General features: G+C 32.6%; 3 protein-coding genes across 3 annotated transcripts; 2 read left to right on the forward strand and 1 right to left on the reverse strand.

Moving 5' to 3' along the window:
* The first annotated feature begins 1,547 nt into the window (after positions 1–1,547).
* On the forward strand, positions 1,548–3,192 carry LOC108995951 (CRIB domain-containing protein RIC7-like). Its single transcript, XM_018971628.2, has 3 exons — positions 1,548–1,830; positions 1,946–2,024; positions 2,393–3,192. The coding sequence occupies exons 1-3, from the start codon at positions 1,666–1,668 to the stop codon at positions 2,866–2,868; spliced, it is 720 nt and encodes a 239-aa protein (XP_018827173.1). The 5' UTR covers positions 1,548–1,665; the 3' UTR covers positions 2,869–3,192.
* A 1,114-nt stretch (positions 3,193–4,306) lies between these two features.
* On the reverse strand, positions 4,307–6,431 carry LOC108995922 (piriformospora indica-insensitive protein 2-like). The gene has a single exon (XM_018971596.2). The coding sequence runs from the start codon at positions 5,895–5,897 to the stop codon at positions 4,485–4,487; it is 1,413 nt and encodes a 470-aa protein (XP_018827141.1). The 5' UTR covers positions 5,898–6,431; the 3' UTR covers positions 4,307–4,484.
* An 11,411-nt stretch (positions 6,432–17,842) lies between these two features.
* On the forward strand, positions 17,843–19,677 carry LOC108995953 (protein FAR-RED IMPAIRED RESPONSE 1-like). Its single transcript, XM_018971631.2, has 2 exons — positions 17,843–19,396; positions 19,490–19,677. The coding sequence occupies exons 1-2, from the start codon at positions 18,539–18,541 to the stop codon at positions 19,637–19,639; spliced, it is 1,008 nt and encodes a 335-aa protein (XP_018827176.1). The 5' UTR covers positions 17,843–18,538; the 3' UTR covers positions 19,640–19,677.
* The last annotated feature ends 915 nt before the right edge of the window (positions 19,678–20,592 follow it).

Below are 20,592 nucleotides of genomic sequence, written 5' to 3' on the forward strand. Positions count from 1 at the left end.
AATAGAAGGAAGGAGAAGAAAGAAGAAGAAGACGACGTGCGTGCGGCGCATGAAGAAGAAAATAAAAACCCTAAGGCCAATACTCTAAACGGCGTCGTTCAACTAAGGGGAGGGCTGGATTTATTCCGCACGGGCCTGCTTGGCACACGGGCTGGGCGGCTGGGTCTAACTTGCACACGGGTTGGGCCTCTTCAAACCGGGTTGGGTTAAAACAGAACACACACACAGCCCACAACTAAAAACCCACAAACACAAGTCCAAAAAATATAAAATACTACAAATAATAATAAAATTACACAAAAATAACATAAATAAATAAATATTAAGGAAATAAAAACCCAAAATAAAAACATGCCAAAATAAATTATAACAACAATAAAATAACACATTTAATTAAAATAACAAAATAACACCTCAATTAAAAATAATATAGATTTAAAACACAAGCAAAAATTAGAGATCTCACACTATATATAACATGAAATGATTTGAACATTTAATTTTTTTATGCTAAATTTATAGTATTTAGAGAATCATGCTCTGTCTACACGAGGGATTCAAGGAAATACAGAGGATTGATTACCTCTCGTTGTACTGTTGTGTACTTCAAAGAAAAAAAAATAATGCCTATGTAATAAATAACAATCAATTTGTTCAACTCTTCCCAAAACATAATCTTCATCAATAAATAATTTAAAGGCTTAAAAAAAAGGTTTTCACAAAATATATGAACAATAACTTTCTCCACAAAATGTCAAGTGATTGGATCTGTTATCTTCTATCAGTTTAAATTTGTGGGATACATAGTAATTTATTAAAAAAAAAACTTTATAATAGTGAAAAAGATTTGATCATCAGCAATATTATTTGACCCTCATTCAACAATATGCATGCAAGATTCCCTAATATCATTTCTTACAAGATAGGACCAGACCATTCTTCTGAGTATTTTCCCTTAATTTCATGCATAGTTTCTATGTATCTGAGAAACCAGCAACCATCAACAACCAATTAGCAAATGAAAAGTGGCTTGTTATCATTCCATTTATCATCATCCTTCGACGTGATAATAAATGATTGAGAGAGTCTATTTATCATCCAATAATTTGATAGCACACAAGAAATGATAGATGATTAAGCTTCATTTGTTCTCGCAGATGAGATGAAATGAGTTAAGATAAAATTTAAAAGTTAAATAAAATATTATTAAAATATATTTTTTTAATATTATTTTTGTTTTAAGATTTGAAAAAGTTGAATTGTTTATTTTATTTTGTGTGAAAATTTGAAAAAATTGTAATGATGAGATGATATGAAAATAATTGTAAAAACGAATAAGGCCTAAGAGAATAGTGAATAGAATAATTCTTAACAAACGGTATATATATATTTTATATATATATATATATTTATATATGTGAATATCTGAAAGAAGACCCATTAAAACCACCTAAATTTAGGATTTATCATCAGTTCTTTTCCACATCATTCACACCTAAATTTTCGACCAGCTTGTGGTTTTGATTGATGGGTAAAAGCAACTAACAGCTGCATAGCCATCAAAGTCACGAAATGAGCGATACTGTGCATGCCTAGCTAGCTAAGAACAATATGGCTCAAATTGTATTTTATAGATCAGTCATCAAACTATAATTTCTGGCAAGAATGTCCAACAACAAGGTGAATGGCCTCCTAAAAGGCCTGCGATACATTTCTCAAATATTTGCAGATAATGAAAAAGAACCTGAAATGCAGATTGGCTTACCCACAGATGTGAAGCATGTCGCCCATGTAGGATGGGATGGTCCTTCTGTAAATTCTCCCACCCCGGTACGTAAAGGTTCTTCCTGATCTCTGTTTTTCCTCCCCTTTTGCTTTGCTGTAAGAATCTTGATCACGATTCTCATGATCATGTCTGCCATCTTCTCATCATGAATTTATGCAGATGAATGAATTTAAATCGCCTTCTGGATTTTCTTCAGCATCGTTAAGTCTCCCTGAAGATCACACGAGAGACAATAATGGTATCAAATCGATTCCCCAATTTATATATATATATTATATATATATATATATATATATATACATACTTCATCTATGAAGATTGCTAGAAATGATTCATATTTTCTACCATTTTCGCTTTGTTTTCAAAGGTTATTTTGATTACTAGATAGGATCCAAATACGCCATAATTAACAATAATGTCAACTGTTAATTCCACCTCCCATGCATGTTAGTTTCATAAGCAAATTGCACCTACGTAGATTCATGCATGCAAGGTGATATTTGACGTTAGACCTTCTTCCTTTTTTAACATATATATATATGATGATATTAGACGTTATATCTATCTACATGATTATTGTGTTGATCCAAACTAACCAAGATTCAGGTAGGAGAAGTGCAGGGGCTCCAAATTCTCCTACCAAAGAGTTGTCGGAACTGCCAAGGTCATCGCGACGTCAATCATCGTCATCATCAACAATCGATAGTGTCACCGAGTCTCCTAATAGGGGGAAATTAGAAAAGCCAAAACAATCGAGAAAGTCATCTAAAAGTTCTATCAAGGAGTCACTGCCTGATGACACCAAAGTTACCCGAGTCACCTGCAAGTTACCCTCAGATTCCAACCAAGCTGGGAGCGTGTCACCAGCACATGATAGCCACCTTCCAATTCCAGATATCCCTAAAAAGGCTGGACGAAAGAAATCAAAGGAGCATTCTCTTAGTAATGGGTCAAAAAAATCATCAAGATCATTAAAATCTCAAGATTCTCCGGAGACATATCAATCTTCATTTTCTCATGATGAAACATATCAATCTCCATTCTCAGATCCAGGTCCTGGATCTGAATCTATATCCACATAAAAAAAAAAAATGAACTTTACCCACAAAAATTCTTAATTGGTAGCTAGAATAGATTCTTAGTTGAGATCATTTGATCTCTATTTTTCCACTCTTTTTCTTCTTCTTGGAGCCATGATACACAAAAATTATTGGAGCTAATTCTTTTTTCTTTTAATTAATCCTTTGTTGAATGTGTTATTTCTTGGTTGTTGCATTTTTTTTGTTTTCTTGCTTGATGAGATCTGAATCGAAACAATTTCGTTTGGATCTCACAAGAAATGTATCAACCTTGCAATTGTTACTCAAATCTAGAATTCCAACCATCATGTTAAGTGTTTTTTTTCCCCATTACGAAATTGTTACATGTTTATATAAACATATATGCTATTGAGTTGCTTCCAAGTTCCAACTAAAAAAAGGAAAGGAATATAAATGGAGTAAGTGACAAAGATTAACTATAATAATACCTATTAACTCCACTTTATGTACAATAGAGACGTTTGGATTCGAAAATTACTTGAGATGACTTGAGATGAGCTGAGATGAGTTGAGATGGATTGTGAATAGTAATGAGATGAGTTGTGAATAGTAGTGAAATTTATGAGTTAAAATTACTTAATATTAATAAATAGTAGTAAGATAAATTGAGATGAATTGAAATAAACTGAAATGAACTGAAATGACTTGCGAATCCAAACGCCTCCATAATGTTTTTTCTCGAGAAGACAATGAGAGTGGCATGCTAGCTTAGCTCAAGCTAGCTTCCCATCCACTGACCTCGTCACCTCGTCCTTTCAGAAGTTGTCCAATCAAGTCGATGGATGCCCATAGGAATCAATTGCAGGCCCAAACAATATTGTAAGTACCAATGAACTTTAATGAGATGAACTGCACTACTGTCTATACGGCCAGCCAGTACAAGAGAGATTTGCTTTTGTCTCTATCCACCGATCTTTTTATTTATTTATTTTTGTGCTCGATGTTGCCTAAAATCACACATCGGACAAAAGCATGTTTGAGGTTGAAACAGCCAAACACTATCCTTTCCTAGCTCCGACCAAAAAGTAAAAGAAGCAAAAAATTCTCTCTACAAAGTTACAAACAACAAAGGATAAAGATAGGGTATCTATCCTTCTAATATTATATTTATTATATTTTTAATTTTTAATTTTATTTAATGATTAAAAAAATAACTATTAACCTATCACTACCCAATAACAAATACACAAAAGGAAAATGACAATAACTACCCTTTACAATTTGTCTACGACCTTCTGATAAAATAATATATTTTTTAAAATATTTATTTTTATTTGATGTGTTTGAAATTTTAAAAATATTATTTTATGCTAAATTGTAAATAAATTGTAAGGCTGTGATCTCTCATTACAAATAGAAGCACACAATTGGGTCCCAAAAAAAGAAAAAAGCAACAAACTAATGCACTAATTAATTTGCAAATCCATGAGATAAAACCATACTATATGCAATTATCTCTTCACAAAATACCATAATTACATAATTTATCATTCTCTCTCACCCACAAACACACCCAAATATTCTTTTTCCCAAATCAGTGTTAACCTGTTCATTTTGTTAAGCCCCTAATCTCTGTCTTTAAAACTCTATCCTAAGTATTAATCCAGCAAAAGATAAACAAACAAAAATCCAAGAAACAATAGCAGCATATCATGAGGAACAACAAGCTGTGAATTAGAACCCCCAGTGAAAAGGACGGCATTGGGAATGACTGGTTTGTTGCTGCAGACCTTCAATTGCCCCCAAGTGGCCCTACCCTTAGAGCCCAATCCCTCGTCCACACAGAGTTCTGGGTTCCCTGCCAGCTTTAGTTTCAGCTTCCCACCAAATTTGGCTGGGAACTTGGCAGAGAATGGGACTCTTCCACTCAAATTGTTGTTCTCCAGATTGATTTCACTCACAGACTCCAAAAGGCCAAACTCCACAGGCACAGTCCCTTCAAGATTGTTGTTGTCAAGACCCAAGTAACATAAGTTTCTCAAATGCACACCCATGGAAGCCGGGATGTTCCCAACCAGGCCAGCGTTTGAGAGCCCGACCCCCAAAACACCCCCGAGCTCTTCCCAAATTTCCGGAATCTGCCCTCCCAGTAAATTCCCACTCAAGTACACTTCCTTCAATCTGGGCATTTCCCCTAAGATTAATGGAACCCCAAAATTGCCAAAATGGTTGTAGCTCAGGTCCAGGAACTCCAGGCTCTGTAGTCTCCTTAAATCCTCTGGGATTTTGCCAAAGAGTCGATTGTAGCTCAAATCCAGCTTCAAGAGCTCCGTTAGATTACCCAGAGTGTCAGGGACGTCTCCATCAAAATGATTATGACTCAGGTCAAGAACCTTCAGATTCTTCAGCTTGGCCAGATTTGAAGGGACCCCACCGCTGAGTTGATTTCTCGAGAGCGTAATCTCTTCGAGTTTAACCAAATCACCCACCACGTTTGGGATATCCCCGTAGACTCCGTTTCCTGTCATAACGACCCTTCTTAAGCTTGTATAGTTCCGGATTATGCCACTGAGAGGCCCGACTAAAGATGGGTTATCGACGAACACGAGCTCTTCGAGAGTGGACAAGAAACTCGGCGAAGCGACATGAGGGAACGAAACACTCTGCGTTGCATTGTTGAAGCATTTATAGAAGAAGAGCTTGCGGAGAAACTTGAAGGAGGTGAAGAGTAGTGGGTCGAGGGCGGAGAACTCTGGGGAGCAAGGGGGGTTGGGAGCGTAGTCCGAGACGTACCCGAAGCTGAGCTCGGTGACATGGACCGTTTCGTTGGCCTCATCTTCATCGTCAGAGAAGTAGTCGCAGACGACGCCGTGCGGGGCGGAGGAGCACAAGTCGTCGGAGAAGAGGGAGCGCCAGGCGATGGTGGGGTTGATAGAGTGGAGGACCTGATAGACAGCGTCTTGCTCGGCCGGGTTCAGCAGAGGTTGCTGCTGATGCGAAACAATGACAAGGGATAATAGTGTCGAAAGGAAGACGAGGGAAAAACCAGAAACCGGATGGAACAGAGCCATTGTTGTGGAGAAGGGTAAAAGCTTGTGAGAAGCTTTGAAGGTTTTGTTGGAGTATAAATATAATAAGATCTAGTGAGAGAGGAAGAGATCAGAGTTAATGGAGAAGCGGAGAAAGGACATGTTGGGCTACAATGGTGAGAAAAAGGGAGGGAGGGAGAGTGGGGTTTCTCAGGCACTGAGCATGAGAGGAAATGGTTGGATCATTGAGATTTTGAGGACACTTAAGTTTGGTTTTGGTTTTTGGTTTTGGTTTCGGTTTGCGGTTGTTGGTGCCTGCAGCCTCAGCCTGTCTCTGCTTTCTGTTTCTGCAGCAGATTTCGTGTCCTACTTTTACCGATCTGGTCTTGTTTGGACTGCGTTGCTGTACTTCTAGTAAAACCATTTGAGCATTCACCTCTCTATTAATAGGAGTGTTTAATTTTCTTTTCTTTTTTCACCACTTTTACATTGTGATTATTGTATTGAAATGTTGTTTATTTTGTTATAAAACTCCATCACCTGTGATTTTTTAATAAAATTTACATGTTTAGAAAAAAAAAATAGGAGTGTTCATTTTTTTTTTATTATAAGTATAAGCTTACTACTCCCTACTATCTATTTAATACTCTATAGTATATTTGAAATGTTTATTTTTTATTATTTTCTTTTACGTATTTTTTTAATATTCTTAATCATTAAAAAAATTAAAAAATATATAACTTTATTAATAGTAACTTCCTTAATTATTCAGGTGTCATTTGAATAATAAGTTGAGATTATATAGTTGAGATGAAAGTTAAACATTAAATAAAATATACTAAAATATAATTTTTTAATATTATTATTATTTTGAGATTTGAAAGTTTTGAATTGTTTATTATATTTTATGTAAAATTTTGAAAAAGTAATAATAATGAGATTAAATGATATGAGATTAAACACTTATAGTATCTAAACAGAGCCTAAGTATAAAAAAAATTAAAAAAAAAATAAAGGGAGTAATAAATGAGTAGTAGAAAATAATAAGTCTATCATTATTCATTTTTTTAGATGGAAAAAATTAGGAAAATAATATCATATAATTATATCTATAATTTTTTACACAATTTTATTTTAAATGATAAATGTATTTATAAAATAATTAAAAAGTAATTTTAAGGACAACTTCTAAATGTATAAATCTTGCACATATATTTTATAAAAAAGTGATTTATATCATGGAAAAATTATATTTTTATATTTTTTTTTACTATGTAGTCCACTTTTTATAAATGGATGCATCATGTTTATGCTTTAAAACTTGTATATATTATTGTTCATAACTAAAATAATAATCGATTTAAAATATATATTCGACTTAAAATATAATTATTTAAAAAAATTACTCGTTTAAAAGTAAACGAATTATTATTTTGATAAACACATTATAATATAACGATTATATGTTTTTTTTTTCCCCCTTAAAACGGACTATTTAAATAGTTATGATATATCATAATTTTAATTTAATATTTATATATTATAAGAACATAATTATTAGCCGTATTTACGACATGACTTCTTTTCCACGCAATTACAAGACAATCGCTAACCAATGAGACCGATACAGTTCCTGGAAAGCAACAGAAGAATAATTTGGGAAAGCAATAAGGGCATAATAGACTTTCCGCCAAGGACCGTACATCTTCACATTTTCGCTTTTTAACAAGAATAAAGATAGAGTTATTACCTATTACTATTTATCTATTATTTTTTTTATTTAATTTTTTATTAAGAAAGTAAATATTAATAAAATTATATATTTTTTCTTATAAAAAAAATTATATATTTTTTTAATTTTTTCTTAATAATTAAAGATGTTAACAAAATAATTAAAATAAAATAAAATAAAAACTTGTATTACAGTTAGGTAATATATGGATAACAATAGGGTATAGTAAACCTATCATTACCCTTTTAATAAAGGGTAAGGCTATTATGCAGACGTACCGTTCAGATTTTTTTTTTTTTTTGCTTTATTTTCATATTTTTTTAATATATTTAAATATTTTTAAAAAATAAAAAAATATATTAATATATCTAAAATCATTTCCTTAATTATTAAGTATAAAAAAAATGACCAACAGTAAACTAGGGGGGTCAAACTAGGACGACAAATAAGCTTTTTCCTTTAATAAATTTGAAAGACTTGTGTCGGGATAACCCATGGGCAATTTTAAAACATCTCATTCCATCAGCACTAGTATTGATTTTTCTATATGTATATTCAAAAGAAAAAATTTATACAATCTTTTACTATTTACACAACCTTCACATACTATATTTTTAAATTTTTTTTTCTTTTATCAAATATTTAATATATTAATAATGAATAGAAAAATTAATTTAATTTTAAAAGAATAAACTTAAAAAAAATATTAAAAAATTTAAAAATTAACAAAAATATGGTGTATAGAGGTAGAGGAGATTGTGTAGTATTGCTTAACCAAATAATAATATAATCATTATTTTTTATATATTTTATAATTAAAACCATGTGCTAAAAATATAAATTCTATATATCTAAATATTACCAATTTCATATATCAAAATGACTAATTTTATAAATAAATATTAATATGTACCAAAAAACACTTTATATCATCAACTTAATACAAATTTCATATATCAAAATCATTTTAATACAAATTCCACAAAAATGATTTTAATGGGTAGGAGAGAGAAAAAAATATTAAAAATAATATTTGGAGAGTGAATAGTATTTGCATTATTCTCTGTAAAAATTTAGATATGCATAAGCTAATATATATGAATTTAAAGACATATTATTTAAATATGAAGATAAAGATAAAGATGAATAAGCTACTGCTAGTGCTAGATGCGGTATATTTATCATTATTAAATAATTTTTTATTAGATAATTTTTTATCATTTAATGGTAATAAATACGACACATTTTATATAATAAAATGAAAATAAGATAGTGGTATGGTTTATAAAAAAAAAAGTTAATGATATATATATAATATATTATATAATAATATTATAAAATGAAGATATTTTTTTAAAATGATGTTATTTTTATAAGATATTTTATAAAAAGTATTTTTAATTTAAGATGTAATTGTTAAAAATGTTGTAAAAAATATAGTATGTAAATTATTTTAAAAAAAATATATCTAAACGGCCATAACTCCGGCATGTAAACCGCTCGAACTTTAACTCAATCCCAAGACGCTTGGACCGGCTTCCTATACAGACGAAAAAGTTGGCAGCCGACAATTACCTGCGGACAAAGGCAGCCGTGAGCCGACAACGACGCGCCGCAGCCGCCGGGTAGCTGTCCTATGAAAGAGACGTCTAGCTGATCCAGACGAGACTGTCAAAGTGTCATGGACGACGTGTCTTAACTTTGCTGGATTGGTAGTGACACGTGGTGATCTACGGAATATTGTTTCCTGAAATGACAGAGCATGCCAATTCTGTTTACAGGCGGGTCATTTGTGGGCCAATCGGATGGCCCGAATCCTTGCTGTTATTGGCAGTGCCGGGACCACGACCTCACTTTTTAACCGTCGCTTGGGTTTTTTTTAGGGATAATTGTTAAAAAATAATGATATATATAAGTTGAAAGATAAATTATATTTGTAACAGAGTAATGCAAAAGCGTCTTGCAGTTTATTTTTAAAAAGTGAATAATTACTAAATTTATATAGAAAAAAATTATTTTTTTATTATTAAATTTTATTTATTTTTAAAACGATTACATAATATTTATTCATTTTAGGACTATAAATAACATTACTCAAATTAAAATATGGGTAAGAATTTTTATAAAAATTAGGATCTTTTTTTTTTAAAATGGTGTGATAATGTATTTGGGATTTGCCCTTAAATTATTCTTGTTAAAATTTTATATTCTCCAATTGTATTTTCTATTTTTGGAGTTTTTTTTTTTTTCTCCTGAAGCAATTGATGATGATGTGTTAATTATATCAAGAATTGCAAATAAGGAGACACAACTATCACGATTCAATAATGATCAGGTAAGAAATTAAAAAAAAAAACAATTATAGAAATAGGTCAAATGGGTAGAGTTGGTGTGTCAAATTCTTGTTTTCATATTTAGAGAGGATCATTTGAGATCGATTACTAAGACAATATTTAATTGTAGTGAACAGTCTTATGTAGTATATAATTTTTTTGGTTAATTACATTTTGACTTGACCCATCAAACTTTCACTCAATTTATAATGTGCCTCCGAAACTAATAATTACATCAAAGTGGACTCTCGAACTTTCAAAACTTCTCAATCACCCATTCTATTTGCCAGCATAGTCAAATCTAACGAAAATTCACTGCAAATATGTAATTTTCATATAATTTATTATCATCAATTATATAAATATAAAATAATATATACTATCAATTAATAATAAATTATTAATCATTAACCATATATAAAATTATTTTATACCTAAGTTGTAAGCAATTATGAATAATCTATGTACACAATGAAATTATTTGATATTCATTAACTATATATAAATTAATAAACAAAATTATTTATGATTTATGATTTATTATTAATTGATAACATATATTATTTTATAATTTATATGGTCAATGATAATAGATAGAAATTACATCTTTGCAATGAATGTTATGCATATGAATAACACGTGCAGTGAATTTTCGTTAGATTTAACACTGATGGTAGACGGAAGAGGAGAACTGAGAAGTTTTGAAAATTCGAGGGTCCTGATGCAATTATTAGTTTCAGAAGTATATTGTGAATTGAGTGAAAGTTCAAGAGATCAAAGTGTAATTAACCCTAATTTTTTAAAATTTGTTTCCCAATGTTGATCATAGGAGTGTAAGTCTCCTAACAAAAAGAATTTATATAAGATAGTTCTAGTAGTAAAATATGGAGCTGAGACCACGAGCAGTGTACTAATTGTTAAAGACTTAACTCTTGATCTAAACGCTCTATAACGGTTGAATACTAATTTAGTTAAACTTGTAGCCCTTAGATCATAACAAGCACACGAAAAAGCAAAAATGGATGATGGACAACCAAAGCAATGGAACATAACTTCATGATCTTCCAAACATGACACTTGCATGATGGAAGTGGATGATTTTGCACAAGAGTAATGCAACTCATCATCCCAATTATCATCATCATTTATCTTTCATATTCGTTAAGAAAATAGTGTTTCAAAAAGATAATTAAAGAAGTTTAAAATTAGGAGAATTGCATGCATGGTAATCTTATAAGAATAATTATGAACTTATAAATACTATATGCAATCATGTGTACGTTTTAAAGTTATTATTTGAAATATAGTGTGTGTATGTGTGTGTGTGTGTTTATATATATATATATATATATACTAGGAAAGGACAACATGCCCTGCACATGTGTCCAGTTTAATTTTACATTATTTTTTATTTTATAAAAAAATAAATTACTTTAAAAAGTATAAACAATGAATTATAGAAAAAAACAAATCAATTCATCATCTCCTATACTATACAGTAATTTCTCATTTGTACTATTCAATTTAAACATATATACGTTGATGTTTAAATGTGTGTTTACACATCAAGAAAAAAAAATCATATATTGATGTGTGGTGTGAAGATGATGAATAACATTTATTTAAACAAAAAATCATTTTAAATCTAATATCTATTTTTAATCTAGCCGTTGACAATCCTAGTTTTATGTGTTTTTATTTATTACTACTATTAATGGTTGTGGTATTATTTTTTATCATTATTATGGTTGATGTAGATTCTATTTTATTTTACCTTGTATTTTATTTTTGGTAAGGTCTTTGTTCTGTAGTGGTTTGTATCTAATGTTTTGAGGGAGATTTGTTTGCTTGGGTTAGTATGTGTGTAAATTAGGGCCCAGTCCGTTTACCCTAAGCCTGACCCCTCTAGACCCACCCTAAAACTAAGTCGTTTTGGGGGGTTTAAGAATCAAATGGAACCCTAGGGTTCCATCTTATTCTTCTCATCTCCCTCATTGCACAGTTGACCTCACTTTTTTTTTTCTTTCTAATTTTTTCTACTTCGTGCCGAAGGCTTTGCCTACTCCACCATCACACTCCACCAACGGCTCAGCACCATGCGTGCGCTGAGCAGAACCCTTCCACCTCTGACACCATTTTAGCAGAAAACGTTCTCTCTCCCACACTTCATCTTCAACATTTCTGTCGGTTTCTCTCCATTTTCGTTTATTATCTCACAGCTCCTCTGTGTTATTATTGTTCTTCACTGGCTTTTCTCTCAACAGACAAACAAAAATCAACACATTTTTCTTTATTTGTTTTTTGTGATATTTAAAAAGTTTTTTTCCCCAAAATTTTACGAATTTGAAGCTTTATCTTCCAAATTTATTTATTTTTCTTTCGGTTGATGTATGTTGGTTTGTTGTTATCGATCTATTTTTTCCTTTTATCTGTGGTAGTTTATTTATTTCGCTTAAATAAGTTTTTTTGAACACATATTAGAATATTTTTTTGAAATTTCTATTTTTTTCTATAATTTGTTTTTTTTTGGTGCCATGAGTTGTTGTGGCAATTAGTTTGTGCACGACATTTTTTTTCACAAATGCCTAAGGTTCATCTTTGAGAGCTTATTTTTTTTTCTGATTTTTTTTCTCTATACATCCGAACAGATCTCTATAAATTTTAAGAGATGGTGTTCAAATCTGAATCATGTTACATTTTTTTTACAAATCTCAGTCCATACAATTTTTTCTTTTGTTAATCTGTAATTTTTTTTCCCTCTTGTTTTTTCCTCTTTTTTTTTCATCGTACATCTGTAAGTAACTAAGTAGACGTTGTTCATTTCCTATATATCTGAGTTGGTGTACAATTTTTTTTCAATTGTTGTTTGTAAATTTTTTTTTTTCGCATGGCCTTATACTGTAATTTTTCATATGACATTTTCCTGTATTTTTTTATTTTTTTCATTTTATTTAAGTGTTGGGATGAATATTTTCATTGGGAATTTTTAATTTTCAAATGCTTAGAAATCTTTATGTCTTTTATATACTGATTTATTTTTTATACATGCTTCTCTCTGGTTTTGGCATATCTTAGGAGATGTTTGGATTCAGAGATGAGTTGAGATGGGTTGAGATGATTTTTGAATAATAGAATAAAAGTTGAATTATTTATTATATTTTGTGTGAGAATTTAGGAAAGTTATTTTGGGATTTGAAAAAGTTGAATTGTTTATTATATTTTGTGTGGAAATTTGAAAAAAATGTAATGATGAGATGAGATGAGTTGAGGTGGGTTGAGGTGGGTTTTGAATCCAAACCTCGCCTTAATATATTTGATATTTCTTTGGACGTGGCTTGAACATTTGTAAGTCGTAGGTTTTTTTATTTTTACGTCGCGTGGATCTTCCTAGATACACCACTCAAGTCACCGCTCCCTCTCTCTCTCTAGAAAAAACCTCTCAATTCTTTCTAACTTTACACAAACTCCAATTTTAACGAAAGGGGTGGGAGCTTCGGCTCCTCTCCCTCTCTTTTTCCTTCCCCCTCCCTTCTCTTTTGTCCATGTTAATTTCTGTATAGGTTTTTTTAGTTTTTGGTTATGTTTTTCATGTCAAATAAGGGAGGATCGCCATTTGAGTGTTTTCAGCAGTTGCCTTTCAACACGCGCCACACCGGGATGATGCTCAGCCGCCGATCTTCAAGACCACCGAATCCGACGTCCATTGGAGTGGAGCGTAACCCGCACGCACGGGAGGAAGTTCGGATCTTATCGGCGAGTGGTTATCACGCGCCACCGAGGAGCTCCCAGAGTGACCAGTGTCCTGCACGCGCCTCTGCCATTGCATTGTGCACTGTTCATTCGTTTTGTTTCAGTGTTTTTGATTTATTGTTTTTTGTTGTTTCGTTTCTTGTTGTTCCGTTTCAATTTTTTGTTTTTGTTTTTGTTTTTTTTTGTTTTTTTTTGTTTTTTTTTGCGTCGTTGCTTTTTTTGTTGACCCAAGTGAGGTGTTGTGTTTTTAGTTTGGACATAATATGGGGCAAGGGATATTCTAGAGTGGCGGGCGATGCTACAACTGATGGTCGTACGGCCAGTGCTCGTACGTAGGTGCCGCCTGCGCAATGGAGGCTGTTTTGTCCGTGCGTGAGCTGGGTGTTCGTGCCGTCAGGGCTCGAGATGCTGATGCTTGTAGTGGGCGTTACGTCCGAGATCACACCAGTGCTTGTGATTTTGTAGTTTTTAGTGTGTTTAATTTGTTGTTTTTTGTTGTTTTTGTAGTTTTTAATAAATTAGAAATAGGCTATTGGATTTAATGTCCATAGCAGGATCCTGTACTCTTTCTCCCTGAGAGGATAGAGGGGGCTTTTTAAGTTCTGTTTTTATAGAACTCATTTCTCTGTTAGGAGAGAGTTTGTTGTGAAATTAAGACAATGTATGTCCCAAAGAAATTTAAGTCCAACAAATCTCTGTAATATTGTTTCTCGCATGTCACTGAAATCTTGTTTCTTATCTAACTATCTTAGTTGTATTATTTTTTTTAGATAGTCTATACGCTAACAATTACCTTCTGAGGTTTGTTCTTGGCATGTTTCCTTTTTATGTCTGTGCTTATATCTAAATCAGTTTTGGCTACACATAGAGATCCAAGATTACATAAATGAGATTCTAATTTATTTCCTTTCTTTTTTCTCATTTTATTTTACTCTTTTCTCCACATCTAGAAATGTTCTTATTTTCTCATTTCTGGTTATATATATATATAAATATATATATATATATATATATATTCTCTTCCTTTGGTTAGCATTTTTTTTCCACCTTACAGATTTGAGAGTTTATTTGTAACATCTAGATTTTTTTTGGTAGATTTGAAACTTATTTTTTTATTATTTGTGTTTGTATATTAATTTTGGAAAATGTTACTAGTTAGCAACCTCTCATGTAACACAGTAACAAAGATAGATCACATCGAATTTTTTCATATGTCATTGTAATATTGTTTTCATATTTGAGGATCTTACTTTTACTTTGTTTTTATTGGGATATTGTATAGGTTAACACTTAACGGTTAGTATCTTCTGATGTAAACACAGAAATGGACATACAAATGGAAGAATGTAAAGACCAAAAAGACCAAAAATTGTATATAAAAACGGTGGGTAAATAAATAAAACAGTAAAATAAGCATAGCAAAAGAAAAAGATCAGAAAGGTAAGTCGATTATGTGAAGAATGTAACAAAATTAAGGGTAAATCTGTAAATATGTCTATAAAATGAAGGGAGGGATAAAAACGTAAAAATAGGAATAAAAACAAATGAGGGATAATGACCAAAAAAGTAGTCGGCAAAAGAAGGGTAAAACTGTAAAATACAAACAGTAGATAACGGAAATGAATGATTGAAAGGAAAAATAAATATAAAAGCTGGAGTAAAATTGAAAAAGAAAATGTTAGACAAAAATATTGTTCATCTAACATTCACGATTATATATATAGTAGATATATATATGGCTAGTCTATGCATCTGCCCATTCCCTCACATACGACACATGAATTCTGACGTGGTCTTTTTTTTTTTTTTTTTAATTCTATCTAAACATGCGTTTAGATAGAGAGAAAACATTTCGAATCCCCCCCCCTACCCCCGTTCTTCCTCCCCCCGCATTCTTCCTCTACCATCACGTTCTTCCTCTTCACGTCTGCTATCACGTTTTTCCTCCGCCAGTGGCCTCTTCACGTCCGGCACTGTCTAGGACCGCCGAAGCCACAACCGACCCACCACTGTTTGCTGGTAAATCTTCTCCTAAAGTTTTTTTTTCTCTATTTTATAATCTTTGAGAGGCAAAATATTTAAGCAAGTTCACAAGTTTATTTTCTTTGCTCAGGTGTTTTTCTTTGTCTTTTAAAATAAGTTTTTCAGATGAAGTAGATAAAGTTTTCGTTGATTTTCTTTGCTCAGGTTATGGTTTTTTATGTGAATCTTGCAAAGCATTTCTTAACTTTATTTGGACTTGAAGAAGCAGAGAACATTGTAGTTAGTTTTCCAATTAGCAACTAATTATTTCTTAGAGTTTTATTGTTAAAGTTTATTCTTTCTTGAAAAATCTTTAAATGAGGCTATAATGATGGTATGGTTTTTGTTTGCTCAGTGGTTATTTTAGTTCAACATGGAAAGTTTGGATTATAGTTTGGATTTTTCTTAAAAGTACCGAAAATCATAGTAAATAAAGTTTGGATTTTTCTTTGCTTTATTTTTTGTTTACTTCCTATTGAATTTTATGAATTGTGACTTGGCTATATAATTATCGTGTAAAATGTAAGCATTGGAATTGGCTATCGTAAGTTCATTACATTAATTTTTTTACTCTTTTGTCTATATATTTAATATGTTTCATTTTCCAATTTGTTTGGAAACTTGAGACTTGGGGTGTTAGTGCAAAGTAATTTTTTTTTATGCGTTGTATAAGAGTGAGAACTATTTTTTGATGCGTTGTATAAAAGTGGGAACTATTTTTGTTTGTTTTGGATTCAAATCCAAAATTAAATGATTAGAGCCGTATGTAGAATATTAGTTTGAGTTGGGTAACCATGTTCTTTGTATTTTTTTTAGTTGGGTAACAATTTAATTTAATTTTCGTATCTTCAGTTGAAATAGTGAGATGGACAAAGAGGAAGATGAAACACCACCTACACCATCTCCATCGATTTCACCGACTCAAGTATGAAATATAATGGTCATTTGGAAATGTTGTTGTGTCTGATATTGCCATTTAGTTAAATCTATTTGTTATTTGTATATTATAGGGATATTATGGTCCAGGAAACCCGTACTACCCACCATTTATCATGCCTCAAAATGCATATCCAAATCCATATACATGTGATTGGGGTAGTCAGGTAGATTTTTTTTTAATTTTTTTAGTTTTTTTTTTCCTTATATGCATTTGGGATGTTCTAACACCGTGCCTAACTACAGCTACCGTTGATGCCACATTTTGCACCAACGATACCCTACCCTCCGTCAAATAATCCGGATGAGTTCACACAAGTTCAACATACCTACCAGGTATATTCCTTTTAAACATTTTTAGGTTTTTTTTTTCTTATTATGCATTAAATTTATTTGAACACCGTGCCTCATTACAACCTCCATCGAGTAATCCAAAGGAGTCAACAAGATCTTAAAAGACTTCCCAACTAGCAAGTGAATCATCAATTGTACCATTGCCATTAGGTGTTGAAACTGAAAAAAATTTTGGAGGTACATCACACACGATTGATCAGAGCTGTCACCTAACTAACGGTATTAGACTTTTAACTCAATTAGTAAACATCTAGTGTTATAATATAAATTCTAATACAAAACATGCATTTTTATTTTCAGAAATTTCGTCGGACATAAGTAAAGAGGCAGAGGCCAAAGGAACTCATGAAATATCGGATGATGATGAACGAGTTGAGGAGCTAAAGCCTGGTATGGAATTCACCACTGATAAAGAGCTTCTGGCATATTATAAGCGATATGTCAAACAACAAGGCTTTGGTGTTATCACACAAAGGACGAAGAGAAATGCATCTGGGAAACCGAAGTATGTGACAATTGGGTGTGCACGTGATAGCAGGTACCATCTGAGTCACAGTAATATCTTGAAGCCGCGACCAACAATTAAAACGGACTGTAAAGCAAAATTAAATGCCCACTTGGACAAAAAGGGTGTATAGGTTTTGACCACTGATGAGAATACTCACAATCATAATACTGTCAACCCACAGAAGTCTAGATTTTTTAGAAGTCACAAGTATTTAGATGAATATAGTCAAAGAATGCTCGATCTGAATGACAGAGCATGTATTCAAATGAATAAAAATTTTGGAGCACTTGTTGTTGATGCGCGGGGGGGCGCGGGGGAGGGGGTTTGAGAATCTTGGATTTCAAGAGAAATATTGTCGAAATTTTATTGACAAAGCCAGACACTTGAGGCTGGGTAAAGGATGTGGGGAAGCACTTAGTGATTACTTTAAGAGGATGAGAAAGATGAATGATGGATTTATTTCGGTGATGGATGTGGAAGATGAGTTATGACTCAGAAATGTGTTCTGGGCTGACGCACGTAGTCTAGCCGCATACGAGTATTTCAGAGATGTGATCACCTTTGAGACGACGTACCTAACAAATAGGTACGGTATGGATTTTGCTCTGTTTGTTGGGGTAAACCATCATGGGCAATCTATACTGTTAGGGGCTGGCTTGATTTCAAACGATGATATAAGTACTTTTGTGTGGTTGTTCGAGTATGGTTGGACTGCATGAATGGTCAGGCTCCAAAAGCAATCATAACAGACCAAGATCGGGCAATGAAGAATGCCATTGCAATTGTATTCCCAGAAACTCGCCATAGATATTGTCTATGGCATATCATGCAGAGACTGCTCGAAAAATTGGGATCCCACTCCCAATTCAATGCAGGATTGAAGACTGTCATTCAGAGTGTCGTATATGATTCGCATACCTGTACAGAATTTGATGCCAAGTGGGGGGGACTAATTCAGAAATTTGACCTTGGTGATAATGCGTGGCTGTAAGGGTTGTATACCGAGAAATCATATTGGGTACCAGCTTACTTGGTATTTTGGGCTGGTATGAGCACTACACAGCGGTCTGAAAGCATGAATATTTTTTTCGACATATATGTGCATTCAGGTACAACGTTGAAAGAATTTGTCGATCAATTTGATAATACTCTGAAGAAGAAGGTGGAAGTGGAGACGGCAGCTGATTTCAATTCGTGCAACCAAACCATCCCATGTGTATCTCCATTCCACATTGAGAAGCAATTTCAAGCAGTGTATACAAATGCCAAGTTTAAAAAAGTCCAAAGGGAGGTGTGGGGGATGATTTGTTGTAATTGCATACTTGGCACTACACAGGGTTGTATTTCCACCTTCAATGTATTAGATGAAATTTCCACGGATGACTATGTCAAAACCGTCCAGTACATAGTTTACTATAACGAGAAGGAATGTGATATCAAATGCACGTGTGCACTATTTGAGATAATGGGCATTATTTGTAGGCATGTCTTTAAAGTTTGTCAAATGAAGAAGATTCACATGTTGCTAGAGAGGTACGTCTTGGATCGGTGGAGGAAAGATTTAAAGAGGAAATACACACTTGTCAAAAGTAGCTATGATGACTTGCGGGATAATGCGGACTCACAAAGGTATGAACTTGTGATTAAAAGATGTCTCAAATTAGCGACGCGTGTATCCCCAAGTGATGACCATGTCAATGCATTCATGCGATTTTTGGATGAGTTTAAACATAATTTTAAAGGATTACTACTTAAGTCCGGTTCAACCAAGGTCAATGAGAGCGACGTCGTGGATAAATGTAAGAAAATATTAAGTCCTAACGTTGTTCGAAGGAAATGGAGACCCCCAACGAAGAGAAAGGTTCCACCTTTGGAGAAGGTCGCAACCAAGAAAAAGAAGAAACAGGTACTCGGTTTTTTTTTAATTAATTGTAAATATGTGGATAGGTGTTTGTTTCCTTTCTAATATATGTTTATTTTTTGGCATTTTGAAAATTAGACTTGCAGAAAAATATTTGATGGCGAACAAGTTGGAGTTGCTGAGGTCTCGGCCCCCCAAGTTGGTGCTAATGTTGAAGATGTTGTTGTTAAAACCCAATATAGTACTGTCACACAACAAACACCATCGGACAATTATGAGAATTTGTGAATCATTGTTTATGGGTTTCTTGAAGTATTTTGGAAAAATTTGGAGGTTTCTATTAGAGATTGTGGTTGTAAAGAATATATAGATTTGTGGGTGTTCAACCTGTATGAAAATCATTATTATATTTTTGATGGGTTATTTGAAGTATTTTGTGAAAACCTGGAGCCTTTTTGTTGGCGGTTGTGGTTGTAATTAATGTACAAATAGTTGAATGCAGTACTTGTATAAAAGTCATTATTATATAAATCATAGAAATCTTGAAGTATTTTGTACATATTTATTTCGAGGTTGCGGTTGTATGTGACAATTGTTGGTGAAATGTTTTTGGGATTATTGGAGGTTGTGCTAGCATTGAGTTTTGCTGCACTAGGTTGAGTTATGCTTTGTTTTGGTGCATTTCATTTATTATAAATGCACCAGATTGATTGTATGTGAGTTTTGCTTTTTATAGTTGAGTTATGCTTTGTTTTGCTGCATTTCATTATTATAAATGGGAACAACGCTTTTAAGGTTGAGTTTTGCTTTGTTTTGCTACATTTCATTCATTATTTTGTTTAAAAAATAACAAAAAATGGTTGCTGCATGTACAAGTTGCTGCATGTATATACAGTCTCTCCGCATTTGCAGGATTCTTCTTAATTAATTTCCTGTATATTCTTGTCTATAACATTCTAAAACATTGACAAAAGCCAACTCATTACATCACATGTTCATTAAATTTACTAAACACTACTAATTACATCACATGTTCATTACAATCAGTTGTCCAAAACTGAAACAATTTACATGAGTCGAAGCATTGCCCGACATACATAAATGTTTCAATAGATACATAAAAATTACAGCAAAAATCGTAATAAACAACAACCACGACGTCAACAACGCTTTTAAGGTTCCCTTATTTTAAGGTTCCCTTATACTTATTCTCCATTGCTTTATATTTGGTTTCTTCGATC

This window comes from Juglans regia, chromosome 1 (genome assembly GCF_001411555.2).
Source record: "Juglans regia cultivar Chandler chromosome 1, Walnut 2.0, whole genome shotgun sequence".
Taxonomy (NCBI): domain Eukaryota; kingdom Viridiplantae; phylum Streptophyta; class Magnoliopsida; order Fagales; family Juglandaceae; genus Juglans; species Juglans regia.

Coding starts and splice junctions, on each gene's coding strand:
- LOC108995922 (XM_018971596.2), bottom strand. CDS start 5,897: ATGGCTCTGTTCCATCCGGTTTCTGGTTTTTCCCTCGTCTTCCTTTCG.
- LOC108995953 (XM_018971631.2), top strand. CDS start 18,539: ATGAGCACTACACAGCGGTCTGAAAGCATGAATATTTTTTTCGACATA. Junction 19,397..19,489: donor CCAAGAAAAAGAAGAAACAG/GTACTCGGTTTT, acceptor TTTGAAAATTAG/ACTTGCAGAAAAATATTTGA.
- LOC108995951 (XM_018971628.2), top strand. CDS start 1,666: ATGTCCAACAACAAGGTGAATGGCCTCCTAAAAGGCCTGCGATACATT. Junction 1,831..1,945: donor CTGTAAATTCTCCCACCCCG/GTACGTAAAGGT, acceptor GAATTTATGCAG/ATGAATGAATTTAAATCGCC. Junction 2,025..2,392: donor TCACACGAGAGACAATAATG/GTATCAAATCGA, acceptor ACCAAGATTCAG/GTAGGAGAAGTGCAGGGGCT.